The 19245-nt window shown below is 36.2% G+C and overlaps 1 protein-coding gene across 1 annotated transcript; it reads right to left on the reverse strand.

Annotated features, from left to right (window-relative positions):
* Positions 1 to 367: 367 nt before the first annotated feature.
* LOC117406286 (D(3) dopamine receptor) lies at positions 368 to 14242 on the reverse strand. The gene is made up of 9 exons (XM_059030548.1): positions 13884 to 14242; positions 12437 to 12744; positions 11224 to 11336; positions 8272 to 8408; positions 6309 to 6502; positions 5621 to 5684; positions 5112 to 5113; positions 2164 to 2500; positions 368 to 1770 (listed from the first exon to the last, which is right to left on the reverse strand). The coding sequence occupies exons 2-9, from the start codon at positions 12716 to 12718 to the stop codon at positions 1574 to 1576; spliced, it is 1326 nt and encodes a 441-aa protein (XP_058886531.1). The 5' UTR covers positions 12719 to 12744; positions 13884 to 14242; the 3' UTR covers positions 368 to 1573.
* Positions 14243 to 19245: the final 5003 nt, after the last annotated feature.

The raw sequence follows: 19245 nt of genomic DNA on the forward strand, positions 1-19245 counted from the left end.
AGTTTTCATGCCTCAACTAATAAAATAATTGCTCCTGGCTATAATGCATTTACACACTTGGGTAAAGAACTGAGACAGGACTATTATGTATGATGCGAAGAAACCTGCATTTCTTTACTAAAACCTCACAGACACACCACCATTTCCACTTCCCAACCAAATGAAGAACTACTGCAATTACTACATGGTATACCAGTGCACTAAAAGAGTCGACTGTAAGGATATTATATTAATAATCTTTGCTATCATTTAAAAAAAAAAAAAAAAAAAAATCCACACATTTATTATTGTATTTTGCATTCCTCTATATACGATATTGTAGATTAACATCTTGTTTGCTTACAAAGCATAGGCTAATCCCATTGAAAAACACTAAACGAATTGAGAGCATAAGGGACACAATATCAATATAGTGATACAATAACATGTTGTTTACTAAATCATCATCAAATAAATAAATAAATACATACATACATACATACATACATACATACATACATACATACATACATACATAAATAAATATGCTTCCTTAAGATCTTTTCATAGCACATAACAAAAACAACACAACCAACTTGAACATGAATCTTCTTTAAAGGTATTAAATGTGCCTAGCTTTCAACAACTGTAACCATAAGTCAAGTGTAACAGGGCGCAGATGGCCATATGCACCCCATTAAGCACATAACCACTATACAAAAGAACTGGGCTCGTTTGCATGACCATATAGATCTTTTAACCTTACCTTACTGTCAGGGATCAGAATCAGTCATGGCAGCGCATCTCAGCACACTGCTTTTTAAAAAATGACTTGATACACATTTTTTTAAACCCAGGAATTTTTTTTTTGAAGTTTCTGCAGTGCTGTGACAGAGAGGTCCTTTCTCCATAAATACTGCTTGGAAGGGTTTGATACCTTGACACATGGAACCTCAGTTCTATGCCTATCCTTTTCTACAGACAAACAACTTGCAGTACACAGTTTTATATGTAATCTTTGGCTAATAATACCCAATAAAAATAAGTCAATGTAAGTACTGGAGATATGGACTGAGTTGTAAAGCTGGTTCCGGCTCCATTTCCACTTACACTACACTCAACGAACCAGCATTAAAACGTCCTCGTTGCAAGCATAACAGACGACTGTTTTCCTTTTAGCAGCTGAGACGGGAGTGCTCAGCTGTAAAATGTAAGCTTCCATTCTGTGTGCCAGATCCTGGGATGATCTTCAGTAAACAGACTTGTACAATTAAATCAGAACAGCAAGCGATGGTCAGAAAGCAGAAAATCTGAGAATGACTAAGTGACAAATTCAGAAATCAATTCTAAAATTGCAATATGATCCCAGTGTGTGTAATACTTTTTTGACAGTTGCTTCACTGTTTTTACATTTCAACCATTTGTTTACCATAAAGCTGCATCATTGACAAGCCAGATGAGGAAATATTCTTTTTTTTAAAGCATGAAAAACAGTGTGTACCTCGCAACTCACATACATTTAGAATCGGCTTCTTATTATGTTATAGAGCAAAAGATGACACAAGTCAAAGACTCCATGTCTGCGTAGGAACCACTAGCAGCTAAGGATCTTGATAAACGCTCTTCGAAACTCAATGTTGAACGTTGTATAGATCACAGGATTGAGGGCGCTGTTGACATACCCCAGCCAGGTGGTGGCACTGTAGACTTCGGGGGGTACATAACATTGCTTGCAGTGAGTGTTCACTATGTGCGTTACAAAGAACGGGAGCCAGCATATCAAGAAGATGCCTGTAAAAGAGAATACATTTGTGTGACTACTTTAACTACATTTTTAAACACAATGTATGTTGACCTCACTCTCAGTAATCCATGGTCTTAACTCAGATTACCTCACCTTATTTAAGTCATTGATAGAATGTATAAAGAACTGTGGGGTTTACTTGTCATATACAGGAATCGAGTTGGCATTTTCAAATATACTGATCTTCAAATATATATCTGGATACCTAATCTTTTGATGTTTTGAATGGGTGAGTTTGGTATTCCCCCATGGAACGTCATGAAACAATTTGTGAACCTAATACAAAGTCTATCCTGTCCTTTTCTATCCATCGATTCCGCATACATAAGCCACAATCAAAGTATGCGTTCAGAGGAATTAATAAAAAAAACATAATTTACCTAGAACAATGGCCAGCATCTGCGTGGCTTTCCTCTCTCTGACCTGCCTGTTCCTTTGCTTTGGCACAGGCCACAGGGCTATCCGGGTTTTACCGCTGGGAAGGTTCTTCACTTCAGAGGACCTCTTGGGCAGCTGGCTGATGGTCTCCCTCATCTCTCCCTCCCCGTCTACCTCGTTCTCCGTTCTGGCGAAGGAGGCGTGGCTGACGCTGCAGTCATTCTGCAAGTCTACTGGGGCCAGCAAGTTATTCTCAGAGGGAACTGCCTTCTGCTTTTTGAGCTTCAGACAGGAGGTGATGGAGTGAAGGTTGACATGCACAGGTTCCTCAGTGTTCTCCTATAGTTGAACAGGCATTTAGCAATCACTGCATGTTAATAAAACTCCCATCAGAATCAAAGTCAGTGATACAAAGTATACCATAATAGTTCACATATGCGTCCAAAACACTGCAGTATTAGTAGGTTACTACTACGATGTTTTCTTTAAAGGGTTTAAATATTAAAGAATACTTTTACTCACACAGCATGTCCGCAACTTCATTCTAATTTACAGTCCCATACGGTTCCCTCTTTAATTTTCCACAAAATACTTCTTTTTAAGCAACTGATCATCACCACCAGAGCCAGACTGCCACTCTGCAGTGTATTCAGCCTGGATACCAGCACTGCCATTATGAGAACTTTTCTTTTATAGATCATTTATTTATATTTCAACATGTGATACTAAAATGAATGTAAACAACAGGGTGCAATAATACATATTTTTTTATTTTGATGCAAAAGTAACGAGAACAGGTAATTGAGCAGCTACTTTATTTTGCCTATCACAACAGAATTAAATTACTCACAGATTTTCTTTTTTATTCCAGTTTATCAGTAAAAAAAAAAAACTAGAATGCCTTGAATACTAAAATGGAAAAATGTATTTTTTCACACATACTTTAGCAACGGATACAGATAAGACATTTATCTTTAATCGGAACCAAAGACGGCCCTGAAAATACAGATAAGGGTAAAACGTATCATGCTATTGTCAATCGCTGGTGAAACACAAACAGCAAAATCCAATCAAATCATGTTTTCGTTAAGTAATGTTAAAACTTAAAGTGAAAATAAAGTCTGGAAAAAAAACAAAAAGTGATTTGTGAGAATGCCGTTATGCTAATGAAAAACCGGTAAGATTTTTTTTATTGTAACCTTGGTTACACCTTTAACAAGGACGAAAGAACCTTATTGTCAACAGCAGTGGCTTTCTTTAATGGCTACACTAATAACTACAACAGGAAGTGGTTCATAATAGGAAGTGGTTCATTAAAATCTGTGTCACCTGTTTTATAAAAGCATAATGCGCATATCATATGAGTTCTCTGAGCTGTGAATGGAAAAAACAGACAAACACAGGGCCTTATTATTATTATTATTATTATTATTATTATTATTATTATTATTATTATTATTATAAAACAAACATTTTACTTTTGTGACATGAGCCAAATTCAAACCACGGCCAATCTTACAAGGCTATTGAATTATTTGTTTGTGGCCCCTACAATAGCCCCCTCAAAATATTATTAGTATACAGTACAACTATGGCTGGGACCAAATCAAAACTTTGACAACCCGCTAATTTCACTTAACAAAACTGTATTTAATAACATTTTCTTTTTATGAGTAGAAGAAATAAGATAAAAAAAAACACAAAAAACGCTATTAAATACAGTTTTGTTAAGTGCGATCAGCAGGTTGTCAAAGTTTTGATTTGGCCCCAGCCTATATTTGACACAGATATCTAAGAGTTTCGTCTCAGGCAAGAAAGAAAGAAAGAAAGAAAGAAAGAAAGAAAGAAAGAAAGAAAGATAAAATAAAATACTTAGAATATACTTTAGATGTGTGGGGAAGGTGAACAAGTACGGAGTAAAAGAAAATGGGACTGTGGGATAAAAGACAGTATTAAAGAAGGAGAAAAGAGAGACATCAAGACAGTCTTGCTATTTAAAAAAGCTACAGATTCTTTTGAGATGTTCCAATTCCACAGCTATTATTCTGAGGGCTCATGCTAAAGACTCGTACAAGCAGTCACATGGTCGTTTTCCATTATGCAGCTAGAAGACTAAAATTGAATCTTTTAGAAACTGAATGAGCTAGCTTTTGTGGAAAATATTTTTTTTGATGAGCTTCCTATAGTAGTTGAGGAACATGAACCAGATAGGTAATAGAAAATGTTACCTGTAATTACCCTTGATTTTAAAAAAAGCAAATGTATTGTAATTTAAAATTGAAATAAAAATTGGCATATTGCTCCGTTAGCAGTTCATTAGCATTAGCATTATCAGAAAAAAACAATTCTTCTAAACAGGAAGTATTTGGCTTGACATAGATCTCACATGTAATTAGCTCTTCTGGATTCACTGAAGTGAGTATAGAAATATGATTTTTGGGAGATGCTCTATTGTTGCGCTAAAGAACATCTCCCAGTAGTAACACAATTTAGCATTCATGGTGCCAATTAAATAATGTGATTCCCTACAGTTTGAGTGTGTATAAACCTTAAACAAATGATTCTAGCTTGCCTTATGAATATAATAATATAATTGGTTGATTAAAATACTACTTACAGTATAGTAGTCCTGCACAAAAATAACTCGCTTTTTATATAGACATAGGCTGGACTTCTTTATCCAAAATGCATTATACAGCAACAGATCTGAAATTCACTGGGATCCATTATTCTGTGTCTCAACAGCACAGGCACACAACAATTCCATTAGCTATCAGAAAATCTATTGTTTTATCTGGAAATTGCCGTGCATGGGCTGAGTACCTCATTCACCAAGCAATATTTACATTGCCAGGTATACAATTAAATTTCAGATACCAACAACAATCTCAAGAGAACTTGCAGAAATACAGCTCATACACAGAGCTTGTGTTTCGAGTCCTGGTACGACCGCTGTGAGGTTGATTAGAAGGGACTGCGAGGATCCTGAAGTGTGAAGACATTGCAAAATAGATTTAGTGAACTAAATTACGCAGTAGCAAATTTCAGTGCTTAATCCATTAACTCCAGCCTCTATTACTAAATAAATCAGTCCATGAGGAATTATTAATTCCTATTATTTCCATGTTAATGCTACAAAATGTATATTATTTCGATGTTTACTGCAATTAAAAGAATAGGAGTTAATTAAGTACTGGAGGGAACACTTTGAAAATATGCCTCAATGTGTCTAAAATGAATCTTCTTACAACCTTATTCTTCATCATCCAGAGACGCTCAGAGTTGTGTGTATAATAATGTGGGGAAAAGTGGTTAAAAGAGAGCATATCTGTTTGCCTACATAATCCAGCCCAGTCAGAAGATTAACTATCACTCCAGACCCTGGCCAATGAAAGAGTAAATGTATTGACCCAGATTCTCTGCCATGGTAACAACACATGTCAAACAAATGAGTTTTACTTACCACTTTAATTTGTATAGGAGACAGACCCATCTCTTCTTTGGATATAGAGTTCTTGACTCCCTCTGCATGCAGAGACGATTGCTTGGTCAAAAGGAAAATCAGAGTCACTGCTATGGACTGCAGGTCAAGGATGCTGTTAGGAATGTTTTAATCAGATTGTCCAGCCACCTTTCAAATAGCCCTGCAGCAGATTGTTTCTGTTCTTAGGTCTACACTTCCACAGATGTGGGTAGAACACGCGACTGCTATTCTATTATTGAGTGTGACAGCCTGTCAAGATAGCAGACATGGGTGTAAGCGTATTTCCTTTTCTTGCCTTCAGATATGCAAAGCATCTCATATCTACGGTCTTTATTCAAAGTACAGTATCTCTCTCTTTTTGAAAGGACACACAAGGTGACATTCAAAAGTGAGCTGTTTTCCATCCAACTCATTTATGACCCTGTTTCTTACCTGGATGTGCCCGCTGGCTATAACACAATTAACATATTCATGTTTTTTCAGTGAAGAGTTACATCTGCTCAAAAGAAATACATTAGAGTGAAATATCACGTTTGTATTTTATGCACGAATAAGCCCCCTAATATATCCCTACTTATAATGTACTGATCCTCAGGAAAGTGAATTTGAGGCCTCTGTCTGACTCAATGGAGACCCAATTAAATGTGACTGTTGCTTTCTTACCGGTGGTCGGTGATAGCCTCCCGATTTGAGTTTTCCACTGGCCTGCCTAAAAGCAATGCGCTTCCTTCTCTTCCTGAGAAACACGTAAATCCGGATGTAAACCAGGAGAGTTACAATGAAGGGAAGATAGAAAGACACGACCGAGGAGTAGATGACAAATTCCGGGTTCGATATGGAACAAATATTAGGATGCTCTGAAAAAAAAAACAAAAAAAAACACAAAAATTAATTTGACATAAATGACAAACATTTCGTCTGTGGTGCACTTTTTACACATCATGGCAATATCATTTATCAGGCCCTATTCACAAAATAAATGTTTTGATTAATAAGTTTGCAGTTCACAAAACCTTTTCCAACTTTTTTAGAGAAGGTTAGACGTTTTCCTGAACACAAGAACAGATGAGGGACAACGCCACTGTCAAACAGAGAGTCCAGTAACTGTAATTAATGATGCCCTTACACCGGTGCCAAGGAAAAATACTTATCTTGCCCGTTAAGCTATCCAAAGCCTGCCCTGCCTGCCATGGAGATGGTATTGCATGTCATGCTGAAGGATGTCTTGTCATCCCTCCTGCTGGGGTTGAACAAGGCCATCCAGTTCATTGGTCTAGTCCATGTTTAATGGTGTTGAGTCATACACCGTATCTCATTGGCAAGTGACTTATCAGTCATTATTTGAAACAATGGACAAATAAGGTTAAATGACCACACGACTGGGTGAGTAGTAGGTATTGTAGTGTTGCGATGTTAAACACAATATAACAATATTTATTGTTTTCCATCTTGATGGCAGACACAGTATAAATACTCATTCATGAAGAGTCACAATAACAACTATCATGTGTAAGTCTCTTGAATAAGGTAATATGTACAGCTGGCTTTACATATTACAGCTGAGTTTGGTAAAAACGAGCAACAGATGCCCAACACCCACTCAATCTGCATTTATTCATCACTCCAATACTTGTTTGAGGGTAAGCCCATACTTATTAGGATGTACTTTGTAGCAAGCTGATGAGATTTTATTAAAATACCATATTGCACATGACAGGAGCTGAAATCCCTTGTTGAACAACGATATGAAGTCTGCGCTCAAAGCATCACTTTTGAAGTGACCCAGAAGTTATTAACTACATGTTGGGACGTGTGTTTGATATACATTTTTTTTTTCAGACACTGCCATCCTATCCTGTTAGAGGGGGTGATCGTCTAGCCCACCACTCATAATATAAAAATTAAAAACTGCAAACTGTAATCAATAATTTAGGAAACTGAAATTTGTTTGTACATGTGTCACTATGCAAATGTCCAGAATATGTATTTATGAAATGAATGCACCCATCTATACGAATAAACAGCTGGCTAGAGTCACTGCAAAAATATATATATTTTTAAAGTTGCTTTGATTTATTTTACGTTTGTGGTTGTTGTAACATTTTTTAAAGACTGCACAACTAAATATTTGGTAAAATCTTAAAAACAAATAAAGTTGTGGAGTTCAACGGGCCTGTGCCACTTACTGCAAAGTAGACCAGTGTCCTTATTTGTTATGAATGTGACGTCCTATGTTTCTGCAACATTCAAGTACTGTAACCTCAAAAATCACCAAGTGACATTATATTTCGGGTTTTGAGAACTTATCGAAGGTCGCATAAAATTTGGTTCGACTGTCAGCAAAGTTAGAGCTAGTTTTCATTTCATTTTATATTCTTAGAATAAAAGTAATTTTAATATATAGTCAAACAGGCCTACATTTCCAGGAGTAGGTTCTATAATCCCTAGACACTCCTGAAGGTGGCATTTCATCTTTAGTACACCAGTGACTTGACTTTTAAAATATCAAGAAAGCAGCAATGCATTTGCAGCCCAAGGGATTTACTGTATCCTCGGAGATCCCATCAAAAGATATGCACAGTACACTGTAAAGGACATGGTTCATTCATCCATAAAGACATTTTACCTGTGGTATTAAAGCCAAAGAGAAGGGGACAAGAGACGACAAAGGCTAGTACCCACACTGCAGTTATCATTAGCGTGACTCGCTTCTTGGAGCTGTGCGTGGTGTTATAGAGAACAGGCATGACCACCGCAGTGTATCTGTGAGGAAAGAAAAAGGACATGTATGAACTAGTTCTAGTAGATGACTCCACTTTTGGGTATGCGATTATATTATAAGGGCTGGCGTAAAGTCACTCACGGTATAGGCACACGTGCTACGGCTTATCTACATGACGTATATATGTTAGGTACTGTGCCAAAAGAAGTCACAGAGAAGACAATGGGCCTATTTTTTTAAAGAGGCAAAACACCTGTTAATTTTACAAAACTCAGACCAAACAATTAAACTTTTATATTGCAAGTCCTCTTAAGCACTCTTGTTGTGTTTCATTTTGTAACATTAACATGATTCTTTCTCCTTTCAGAAAATAGGAGTTCATTAAGGAATGGAGGACACGCTCTGAAGATATGTCCCAATGACTCAATAAAATAAAAAATAAAAAATGTTGTTTTGAAGCCCTTATTACATGGTTAACTAACTAAGAATGTTAACATCGCAGAGTAATATGATGCTGAATGAATGAGCAGAGAGACCTGAAATACTACTCATAGTCAAAGTTATATTTTCCTAAAACCCCTTTTCCCAGCTAAAAGTTGAATTTGGCCTTTAGTTACCATGTATCTGAAGCACAGAGAAGTCACTATGTAATCGAATGCTGTCATTGTACAGTACACTGCTGAATATTACTGTCTCAGTTCAAACATTGTACTTTGAAGGGAATATCCTCTTTTGCTCACATGACCCAAACAGAGACTTTAACTCAGCTTAACAGTGATTGGGAGATGACATAGAATGATACTAAAACCAAGGTTTTTTTTGTATTTTTTTTTATTCTACTAAGTACAACAGATTAGAGAAGAGCATTTGAGCCAGGCCTGGCAGAGTCCTAATAATTAATACATTACCGATAAACCTCAGATAAATAGGGTACGCTCGCTGATTAACTCTCCCAATATGTCCCTTCTAGTTTTGTAATCTCACTCTCTGGTCTATGTTTCTTGAAAGGAATGACATCCTTTGGGGATAGATATAATATAAGTTTACTTGGGGTGAGTTATTTATAAAAGTACAGTACACACGTTTTAAATTGAATTCTTAGGTTAGCTGTGTTTAATTTTGACTTAAGGCTCTAAATCGCATTATATAACAATGAAATAAGAGGGTCATATTAGCTCTATATTATTAAATAAAACCTGCCACTGTGGTCCTTATGGATGTGTACAATGGCTTGGGTATCCAGTGAATTCCATGTAACCTTTACTAGTTCAGGTTTCATTTAAAAGGCTTGTGTTTCAAGTCTGTATACACTTTCTAAGCATATAGACAGCTCATACAAACTTCCACAGTAGAGTTTTCAGTTGAATCAATTACACCAGAATCTGTCATATACTGTAGATCTCTTAGCCACTTGCGAACATCGTTTTTAGGTATATACTCCATTTAAGCTTGCCACTTAAGTTAATCTTCTAATGTGTTATTAAAATCAGAAACAGTGTACCAGATGAATTCACCCATTATCCCATCAGCTGATAAATCAAAACAATCTTTTACTGTCACATCTAGTCACATCACTGTACATTAATCAGAGACTCCTCTGTAATATAATGAGTTATAACTTATTTCAAGCCCTGAGATCAGAAGAGAGAGAAATAAACATAATTGCCAGTCCCTTACCCCCCCCCCCCCCCCCAGTTTGGTTTAGAATACATTCAGTCTGATTGAAGTCAGTATAGGAAATAAGCAATTGCATTATGCAAATAGTCTGCCTAGATAAGACGCTCCTCGAACTGATTACAGGCAGCTCTATTGTTCCATCAACTTTGTGAGAGAGTAGCATGCATCAGTGAAATCATTTCTGTGAGGGAGTGGATAAAACAGAACAATCACCCTCACCACTCTGAATTTTTAAACACACAGCACCACTTAACTCCTGACAGAGAGCGGACAACCGAATTTTAGAAACTTACTGAGAAAGGAAGTAAAAAAAAAAGACACAAATCTTTGAGGTTTGTTCTGATAAGAGGCATACATATTTTCCAAAGTCTTTCCCTTATTCTTTTATGAAACTTCAAATCATTTTGGAGTTTAAATATTGCATTTTTATAATTTCTCTGTATCAGAATCCACCAGTCGTTAGCTGAACTAGGAGAATCCTTTTTGCCAGCTCCTTTTAAGTACTTTCTGATTTCAAAGAAATCATATAATGCAGCGACCTTTTAGGCAGGGGTGCAAATCATTTTGAAAACAGGTGCTAAACTGTTTTGAACGTTTAGCACCAGAGAGCCTGCTGAGGCTAAATGATCAAACCCAGCCCCCCTTACAGCTTTCCACACGACACAAACGTTCTCGCCTGTGTATGTGGATGAGTGTGGGTGGGTCATGTGAGTAGTCCAGACCCAACGAGAAACTATCAGCACCTATGGTTGCCGAGGAATAATAAAAAAAAGATATATATATATATATATATATATATATATATATACACGTCTACTGGTGCCAAAATTTAATGTCGCTGGCACTATATGAGATAGACTCGCACCATAGCGCCAAATTTACACCCCTGCTTTTTGGTCTGCTGGTCCTCTTCATGCTACAGAGGGACCAGGACAGTTGGAAGGTCATCAATTAATATGATTTCTTTAGAAACAGAAAGTACTCAAAAGGAACAGCCAACAAAATAATATTTAGAGCAAATAAAAAAGTGATATATTGACAAGAACTTCCAAAATAAATAAATACATAAATAAAAAAACTTGAAAAAGTACATCTTGTGTATTTCAAAGCATATCTGGATAACAGAAAGAAATGCATGCCATTTTCTGTGAAACAGATTTAACAGGGCAACAGCCTCACCTGTCAATGCTGATAGCACAGAGGTTTAAAATGCTGGCTGTGCACATCATCACATCCAGTGTCACAAAAACATCACAATACATTCGACTGAACATCCAGGCCCCTCCAACAACCTGCATAAAGCAGAAATAAGATCAATCAGCAAGATCACTTCAAGACATCTTTCTGTATTATATGTAAAACTGTTTACCTGTCTATATGTAAAATAAACCAGACCTTATTAGTATGAATTAATGAAAAAACCCACATAAAATCAAGTAAGCAGACATGCAGGATAATGCATTTAACAATACAATTAAGCAAGTACTCTTCCCCATTTCTAAAGCTGGAAACAGCAAGCATGACTTGCATTTATTTATTTATTTCTTGGCAGACACCCTTATCCAGGGCGACTTACAATTGTTACAAGATATCACATTATTTTTTACATACAATTACCCATTTATACAGTTGGGTTTTTACTGGAGCAATCTAGGTAAAGTACCTTGCTCAAGGGTACAGCAGCAGTGTCCCCCATCGGGGATTGAACCCACGACCCTCTGGTCAAGAGTCCAGAGCCCTAACCACTACTCCACACTTGCATCCTCTGCCATGACTCTGAAGTTGAATTACTCCGTGTTCCCACCTCCACTATATCCAGTGGGGACTCATTTTAGCTGGGGATGTGCAAAAAGCTATATAACCTTATAGACTGAACCAGCCTAAGGTGATGTAACCAACACACAAAGTGCATGTGGAGAGCAATAAAACCAAAGAGATGATGCAATCTAGAAAAATGACCTTATTATACAGCACACTTCTGTTTTACTTCCTTTTTATTAGGCAATTATACACAGGAGGGTGATATGGGAAACCACTGAAAGTGAATAAGGGTGTGGATAAGCGTTATACATATGAATAAGACAGGAATGGTGATGAATTGATTATTATTATTATTTCATATCATTCTCAATTGTTTTTCAATTATATTGACATAAAAGTGAAACCGTTGCTTTAAGGCTCCTCTATAAACACCGGCCCTCTGTTTAGTCAGGAAATGCTTCAGTAGTTTTTTTTAATTTTTTTATTACCCACTATTTTTATAGTAATTCATGCTTTTTTTTAGAACACAGATCTTAATATAGCACCCAAAGCTGCTGGCTCCCAGCAACTGCCTTATAAAAAGGTGTATCTGAACTTTAAAATGCTTCATTGATATTAGATAATTATTTACTTCTAGATAAACCACCCATGGCATGACCAGAGATGCCACCAGCAGGTCTGCAACAGCTAGACTCACGACCAGGTAGTTGGTGGTGGTCTGCAGACTCTTCTCTCGAAGCACAGCCAGACACACAAGCACATTCCCAAAGATGATTGCGAAGATCAGGACCGAATACAACATTGCATAGTAGTTAGGATGATGGTCGGCATCCTGATCTTCTGTTGAGTTATCCAGCCTCAAAAAAAGATCTGTCACATTTAGAGAGCTGCCAACTCCACTGAACAGGGCCATTGGGGAAGTCTGAAAACATCAGGGACCTGGAACCAAAGCAACATTAAAAGCACTTGTCAGATGGATGGCTTGATAAAGCAACCACCTTGCACATCACTTTGTGAAAGCATAATCAAACCTGTGGAAAACAACAAAAATTGAAAGTTTGGTTCAATTAAAAAATGTAGAACATGATTGGAACAAATTGTTAAATGTATTACTACTACATCTACTAATGACCATCCATGTCTGCACCAATTGGATACCACAGTATGGGTAAACACTGATGGGAGATCTGTGTCCTGATTTATTAGTTTTTTTTGTATATAGTGAAAATGGTGTCATTTGTGGCCCTGCATGTCTGAAGGAGATAAAGGCAGTGACTGAGAATCGAACCCAGGTCTTCAAGTTCGGAGACCAACGCACAGTGTGTCATGTAAAAAGAGCCAGGCTCAATTTACAAAGCAGAAAGATGCCACGTTATATCACTTAACCCAGTCAACTGTTGAGAGACTGTTCATTAAAAAAGTACTGGAAAAGTCACAAGTGAAGTCCACCTAATCTGTGGTTTTATGGAGTATGCAACATTACTTTCTTTCACAATACAGATTTGAAAAGTATTCAAATAAATACCTAAATGTACCAATAGATAAATAAATAAATAAATAAATAAATAAATACATAATAAACAACGCTAAGGGGTAGATTCTATCAGATTCTCTCTCTCTCTCTCTCTCTCTCTCTCTCTCTCTCTCTCTCTCTCTCTCTCTATATATATATATATATATATATATATATATATATATATAAATAAAACAGGATTTTGCTGAAAATAAGCTTTTGATGGATGCCATAATGTTGAAAAGTTTAAATCAAATACTATATATATATATATATATATATATATATATATATATATATATATATATATATATATATATATATATATATATATATATCGGTATTTTTTCGGAATGTTATTAAAACAAATAATAAATGAAATGACAAATCTCAGTATAGATAATAATTAATAATAGCCGATGCAATTACGGTACACTTTTAATATTCAGAAATGAAAAGCGGAGTTCTTTAGTTAGGTCATCTACTAATTTATTTTTTGCTTGCTTGCTTTCTTAAAAAACTAGAAACGTTCTTGACATCAGTTTTAAAGTCTACCTAGACTTACCTTTCTTTCTGCAGCCACAGTCGATTTCAGCTTTGTGCAGTGAACTCCTGAACTCCTGGCATCACCACGACAAAGCAAAACAAATCATATTAATTCTGTACATTACATCCATCGTCGACATTGTCTAAATACATCCACTAACACATTTACACTATGGTCGGTTGATTGTATAATTAGTTTGGCAATCTGCATGACAGCTCTCACAAAATACAACGTAAAATATTCTTCTCTTCATATTCCAAGGAAACCATGAAAAGCAATGTGTGTTGATGCTCCTGAGTTATCAGAGGTCCTGTGTATAGCAGTAGCCTACTATACTGTACACGGTCGATAACTGTGTGATTGTCCACTGGTTACAGGCAGCTGAACTCCGTCTGATCATAGTTTTCCCAATAATATATGCATGCTAGGAAACGGGGATTCAAACAGGGACTAACTACTTTAGACGAGTTTTTTCTTTTTTCTTTTGACGGTTCCACAGCAGGAGTAAATCACATTTTTCACAGGATTGTAAATGCTATGTTATTTGAAAACTGTGAAAAGGATGGTTGTGGGAACACCAAATAATCTTAAAGCAAATTATTTGAAATGCAAGTTCCTTACACAGTGAGCATCCTATTTATTGACATGCACTGTTAAACACATTTTACAGGTACTGGTGGTTATTTAATTAGAAGAGTTTGTTCTTCAAATTACGTTTTTTTTGTCTCTTTTTATTACTGATTGGTTAATACCTACTATTTGAGCTTTGTCATTGGCTCAAACACATGCCTTTCTGAGGGTGTTGCACAGATGTACAGTTTTTTTGTTGTTGTTCAAGCAAGTAGTACACACAACCAGAATTTTGTATTTTGTATCACACACCTTTTAAACCACCATTTTTAAAACGTATACAGTATTGTTTTGTTACAGAGCAACAGTCTAATTAGTTTAAAAAATAAAAAAAATGTGTTTCTTTAGTAGTTGCTTGTTTCCTGTTTGCCAGTAACAAAAACCTAATGTTTTTAGCTACTGTCAGATATTGAAGATGTCATATTACATCCCCCTGCTGCGAAAATCACCATGATCATTCATGAATGAGTTCAGTTTATGTTTATATAGATCTGCAACAGGTTTCGAAATGGTATTTTCCTATGAAATATTCTTATTGTGTACATTAACTCTGGTATTTACAGCCACCTGAACTAAGCTGGTCTAAGAGTTCTGCGTTGCTGCACAGCGTCTTTGAATCTCTTCCTCTTTTCATCTTTTGCTTTATAAAGTATGTTATCATTTTCCATCTGTACATGGCCTTTTCAGCAACGTGGTGGCAGCAAGAACAAAGAGACTGACCTGTGTGGTCACTGCTTTGTATGTTTCCATCAGGCTGCACAGAGACAGAGAAAGAGAGAGAGGTAGTACAGGAAGCAGGTTTTAACAGCGGGGGTGCTTCCAGCTGCTTTGAGGTTTCAAATGTAAACCTGTTCTTGTATAACCTTCTTACCAGCTGGTGACGGGTGTAACAGAAGATATGTGTTATTAAGTACAAAGGGGTTTTAATGGATAACTCCCAGTTAATAGATCAAGGACAAAAAACTTGGATTGTATATGAATCTTTAATCATTCTTTAATCAATGTAATTTCTTCTAGTACACAGCACTGTTAATAACTTAGGGTTCAAAATACAATCCATAGACTTGTTTAATGTTGTAACCATTTTATATTGTAGAATCCTATGTTGTTCAGTACATAAGAGTGGTTCCTAAACAAAACACGCTTGGTTCTTCGGTGTCGTTGAGGAGTCTTGTTTATTAAGGTTGCAAAATGGAGAAACCCAAAGTGTCATGTGGTACACAGTCATTGTCCACAGCCTGTTGTAAAGCTGGCTGAAAAAGAATAAGAGAAAAATATTACAATTCAATTCTTAATCCGTATTAAAATGTTACTCCATTTTTTGGGGGGGACGGACGGACCGGGGGGGGGTGAGGACGGGACAATGAGACGACACCATTTACAAATCTAAAAGTAATATTAAGACTACTTAACCCTGAGTTTGAGCGTATTAGTTTTTTTACCTTTGGTGAGCTGAAACATTCATCTCTGGCACTTAAATGCTTTTGTATTTATGTTGTACTTTGTGTACCTTTACTGTTACTTTAAAGTTGTTTTTGTTTATATATACACACAAGCCTTATGCTTCCATTTTTGTGCCCATTTTGGAAACATCAGTCTTGGTGCATTGATCTGAGGAATGACTGTGGCTTGTACAGTGCTCTCAGCTTTGGAAAGAGGACGAGAAATGCTGGTTCAAGACCTCTAAGATAATGTCATGCTTGGTTGCTTTTGCATTTGCTGACCTTGTAAGCTTATTAAACTTGCCAGAAATCCTCCTACTTCCTAAGACACATTCTCCTTACAGGTTCAGGACACAATAAGTAGTTTCCAAAAAACATACATTATTTATGACAGATTATCTTCCTGGCCCAGTGTACTTTTTGATAGACAATAAAAGCCCTTATCACCCTTCATGGTTATTTCTTGACAGCAATACAATGGGAATGAAAAAGAGCGTGATATGGCCAGTAGGAAATGCCATGTGTATTAAGATTTTTTCTGATAGCAGGAAGTTTAAAATAATATACACTGCTGGTTAAAAAAAATAGACTGCAATATATATATATATATATATATATATATATATATATATATATATATATATACACACACACACACACACACACACACACACACACACACACACACACATACATACAGTATATACAACCTGCCTCAAGTGTCTTTGTGCTGATAGGCGATTATTTTATGTTTTGCTTTTGTCATTTTAATTATGCCTTGTTTAAAATGATTAGAAAATACAAAAGAGACACTCATGGCAATTACATTACTAATAATGTTTTCTAGATATTTATTTGACAGCATCTCACCCGACAGTAAAAACATGACCAGACCCGATGCCTCGTCGTATGGTTTAGCTACACAGGGCTATTCTACCATCTTGTGGATTTAGTTATAATAACTGCGATACAAAAATCAAGCCATTTCCCCCAATGTCCTGGATGAACTGTTAATAAGATATTTGGAGTGTTTGCCACAGATTTACTTGAAGTGCTCCTTTTGTAGTTTAGCAGTTGGTGTTTTTACATTATTTATCAATTAATGTCCAGCTGCTGTAGCAATCACAATCTTGTTTCAAAATGCTCTTCTTGCGGTACTGGATGTGTGAAAATTGGACTCATAAAAATTCATAAAAATGTAGGGAAAATGTCTGTACAGTGCCTTTCATTCAGCTAGTATACATGAGGACTAACACTTCATGGGCAGTCCATTTTTCAGAGAGGATGAAAAATATTCTAGCACCATAAAACTAGCAAGAAAAGTCTCAGACAAATAATATAACTGCCACTTACTGCAATGAAGTTGTTTATTACAAATTATTTTACCATTATATTCCTCACCCCAATATTTCATTATTATTGTTATTAAGATTCATGATTTTGTAAGGACTTCATCAACCACACTGTGTGATTAGTGACATTCTTTCTTGGGTTTTATTCGTTTTAATTGGCGCGGAAATGTAACAGTGCTATCGATTGAGGACATCAATCAATAATGCTGGTACATTCAACACTTATTCATATTAAAGGCCTGTGTCCCTTCATGATAATGCTGTCCTTGCTCATGATGTATTCCTGTTAGAATCAGGGTTTATTATGAATGCTGAATGTACAATATAATGAATTAATGTTTGTCTAACGTAATGGATAGTTAAATAACAATGTTATTATGTTCTGAATTAATGGATGTCGAAAGTCGACAGATTTAAGAAATGTTTGTTTTGCAGTAAATGTTTTGCAAATTGTGCTACTTTGAAGATGCACTATATAAAATCTTTGACAAAATCAGCATCATTGGAAATTGGAAATACGGTTCTCCTAGCTTATGCCAAGTATTTCTGACTTATTTACAGATATCCTATAAATAACATCCTGAGTAAACTAATGACAATTTCAGATATTCTGTAAGACTAGCCGCTACATAGTCTATTTAAATCTAATTTAAAAAGCTGGGTGGTACAGCAGCCTAATTCTCTGGAGGCCTGGGTTCAGATTTCACTAGGTAAACTAATTTGATGGTTGCCACAATGACATAAATGTGGGTTTCATTATTGTTTATGGTTCAGAAAAGCCCAGGTCTGGTCTGGATATAAAGGTCACGATTGAGGTGCTCTTGCAGTGGTGTGATGGGAAGCCCATCATGATGCATGCTGGCACAGTGCCTGGCTGCTGACACTGCCATTGTCACCTCTAATGAGCATGGAATTGAAAAGCACCAAATAAAATATATCTAATAAAACTGTAATCAAATGTGGATATTCTGTGTCAATATATTTGGGGTCCCTCTGGGGTTACTGGAACAAATACATTGCCTACTTAAAAAACACATTCGAGTATTGAGAATGAGGCGCCTTATGTTTTCTGTTTAACTAGAGGAAGTGGTTTTTATGCTGCCCAGATGATATGATATGCGTCTCAGCTTTGGGGTTGTTGATATATGAAAAACAGAAGTTAGTCTCAAAAACAAAGAACATACACAGTGATGCATCTTCATGCATTGTTCTGATGCTGATAATTTTCCAAAGGTTGAAGTTTTGTAGTCGTGCTTGATTTATTTAGGTAGCTCACTTCATTTATGTACCAATACCTTTATATCACACTCATGTAATGGTCTTTTGAGGTATGTAAGAGGGCCTGTAGAGAACATTTACAGTATAACATCCTAAACTATTACACCTGGAGCGTGGTAGGAAGGTAGAAAAGGGGTAGGAGGAACTGAAGTGGACTTTTAGGGAAAAAACAACGAAGCACCCTTAAAAACAAATGTGTCACATGTGGAATTATTTACTGAAAGGAAAATGTGTATGTAGTTCATATTACGACATGACCTGTTTGAGCCTAGCTCAGTTAGCTTATAGTTGTTCTGTGGTCACTAGATCAATATCAGCCACCGTCAAGTTTTGAGTCTGTTTGTATTTCATCAGATTAATCATGTTCCTATCTATGCAGCTGTGACCACAAACACAAATACTCTGAAGGCTGTAAATTAAAATAGTAGCTATACAGTTTGCCTGAACAAGCAGCCTCAGAGCCCCTGGACTTCCTTCACCTTTGAACCCTTCCCCCTGTCAAAACTGCAGCAACAACCCCTTTGATTACAACACAAAAAGTCTGCTTAATTAAAAGGTTTAACCTTTGTGTTTTAATCTAGACGTAGTCTTTTTATGATTGGTAAAATGTGATCGATGAAACAATAAATCACATATCTGTCATACTTTATTAAAGGGGCACTTTAGTTTATTAACTGT

The sequence above is a fragment of the Acipenser ruthenus genome, chromosome 9 (genome assembly GCF_902713425.1).
Source record: "Acipenser ruthenus chromosome 9, fAciRut3.2 maternal haplotype, whole genome shotgun sequence".
NCBI classification, from domain to species: domain Eukaryota; kingdom Metazoa; phylum Chordata; class Actinopteri; order Acipenseriformes; family Acipenseridae; genus Acipenser; species Acipenser ruthenus.

Coding starts and splice junctions, on each gene's coding strand:
- LOC117406286 (XM_059030548.1), bottom strand. CDS start 12,718: ATGGCCCTGTTCAGTGGAGTTGGCAGCTCTCTAAATGTGACAGATCTT. Junction 6,503..8,271: donor CTTTGGCTTTAATACCACAG/GTAAAATGTCTT, acceptor TTTTTTTTTCAG/AGCATCCTAATATTTGTTCC. Junction 5,685..6,308: donor GAGGCTATCACCGACCACCG/GTAAGAAAGCAA, acceptor CTGCATGCAGAG/GGAGTCAAGAACTCTATATC.